General features: G+C 71.8%; 1 protein-coding gene across 1 annotated transcript; it reads left to right on the top strand.

The window, feature by feature from the left end:
- Positions 1-1,547: 1,547 nt before the first annotated feature.
- LBX2 (ladybird homeobox 2) lies at positions 1,548-2,130 on the top strand (the record flags this gene model as incomplete). The annotated part of the gene is made up of 1 exon (XM_021382553.1): positions 1,548-2,130. A coding segment is annotated over exon 1 (552 nt), but the record flags the coding sequence as incomplete, so codon positions are not given.
- Between the last annotated feature and the right edge of the window lie 5 nt (positions 2,131-2,135).

A 2,135-nucleotide genomic window follows, 5' to 3' on the forward strand; every position in this document is an offset into this window, starting at 1 on the left:
CCCGGCCCGGCCCGGCCGCGGCCCCTGCGAACGCTCCGGACGGACCCGAGCCCCGCGGCGCCGCCCGACCGCCGCCGGTACCGAGCGGGCACGGGACGCGGCGCCGATCTGCGCTTAACGGAAAATCGCTGCGCGGACGGAACGACGGACGGGCGACGAACGGAGACCCCCGCGAGGAGCGCCGCGGACGGACGGACCGCTCGGGGCTCCCGAACGAACGCGGAACTCCCGCACCCGCGCGGACACACGGACGGAGCCCGGAGCGATCGCCGGGTTCGCGATTAACGAAAAATCCCGTTACCGAAGGCACTCGCGGACGCGGAAGGACAAATCGGAGCTCTCGTAATTAGCGGCGAAAACCCGCACACGGACGGCGGAGCGGGACCGCGGCAATTAGCGAAAATGAAAGGATCGTTACGTGGACGGCGGCCGCGGGCGCCGCGAAAAAACCCGACCCGGACGGACACACGGACAGAACCGGGGCCGCCTCGGGCTCCTTTAAGCAACGAACGAATCCTGCGCGGGCCGACGCACGGACGGAGCCGTTCCGGACGGCCTCGGCTCCGCGCTGCGGGGCTCGGCGGGCCCGTCCCGCGGGCAGCAGAAGGGCTCCGGGGCCGTTCGGAGCCGCGGGCGGACCGGGCCGGTGGGAGACGTTCCCGAGCGCGGAGCGGAGCGGCCGCGTCGGGCTCCGCACGGTGCAGAGAAGCTCTGAGCCGGGTCGGGGCTCGGAGCTCCGCCGCGGCCGGGAGCGGTGACGGCACGGCACGGAACGGCGGCACCCGGAGCGCTCGGGGCGCGGACAGCGGATGGCGCGGAGCTCCGAACCGCCGCGGGAGCGGAGCCCACGGGCAGCCCGGACACCGGCACCGCGCTGAGCCCGGCCCGCAGCGGGGCGGCCCCGCGGGAGGAACCGGAGCGGAGCCCGCGGGCAGCGCCGGGGCTGTGCGGGAGCGGCGGCCGGGGCCGATGAGCGGCGGAACTGAGCTCCGTGCGGTGCTACGGGCAGGGCCGCGGCCGGGACCGGGACCGAGCACGGCTCGGCTCGGCAATGCTCCGCTGAACGACACTGTGGCTCGGCACGGCACGGCCCGGATCAGCAATATAATGCTCGGCTCGGCAATACAAGGCTCGGAAGGGCCCGGCCCGGCTCGGCTCAGTAATACGAGGCTCAGCACGGTCTGGCTCGGCTCAGTAATTCAATGCTCTGTACAGCTTGGCCTGGCCCGGCTCGAGTCAACAGAAAAAGGCTCCGCACGGCACAGTTCGGCTCAGCAGTAATAATGCTCGGGTCAGGCCGGCTCGTTTCAGCAGAATAAGGCCCGGCCCGGCCCGGCTCAGCTGAGCTCAGCAATATAATGCTCGGCTCGGCAATATAATGCTCGGCGCAGCCCGGCCCGGCCCGGCTCAGCTGAGCTCAGCAATATAATGCTCGGCTCGGCAATGTAATGCTCGGCGCAGCCCGGCCCGGCTCGGCAAAATAACACTCGGCTGGGCTCAGTGGTGTCATGCTCGGCATGTTCCGGCTCGGCTCGGCTCGGCTCGGCACAATCACGCTCGGCTGGGTTCATTCATGTAATGCTCGGCACGTTCCAGCCGGGCTCGGCTCGGCTCGGCAGTTTAATTCTCGGCCCGGCCCGGCCCGGTTTGCTTCGTACGGCCGAATCGAGGCCGGCACCGTTCCGCTCCGTTCGGCGCCGCCCGGCGGGGCTCCGCGGGCCGATCCCGGTGCCGGTTTCGGCGCCGGTGCCGGTGCCTGTTTCGGCCGCGCTGACGCCGTGTCCCCCTCCCCCCGCAGGTCGGGACCCGCTGAGCGCCCTCGCGCAGCGCCCGGCGTCCAAGAAGCGGCGCAAGTCGCGCACGGCGTTCAGCAACCAGCAGCTCTTCGAGCTGGAGCGCCGCTTCGTGCGCCAGAAGTACCTGTCCCCCGCCGACCGCGACCAGCTGGCGCAGCGCCTGGCGCTCAGCTCCGCGCAGGTCATCACCTGGTTCCAGAACCGCCGCGCCAAGCTCAAGCGCGACCTGGACGAGATGCGCGCCGACGTGGCCTCGCTGCAGGCGCTGCGGCTGCGGGAGCCTCCCCCCGCCCCCCCCGGCCCCGCGGAGCTGTCCGAGGAGGAGATCGACGTGGGGGC

The sequence above is a fragment of the Numida meleagris genome, unplaced genomic scaffold (genome assembly GCF_002078875.1).
Source record: "Numida meleagris isolate 19003 breed g44 Domestic line unplaced genomic scaffold, NumMel1.0 unplaced_Scaffold250, whole genome shotgun sequence".
NCBI lineage: Eukaryota > Metazoa > Chordata > Aves > Galliformes > Numididae > Numida > Numida meleagris.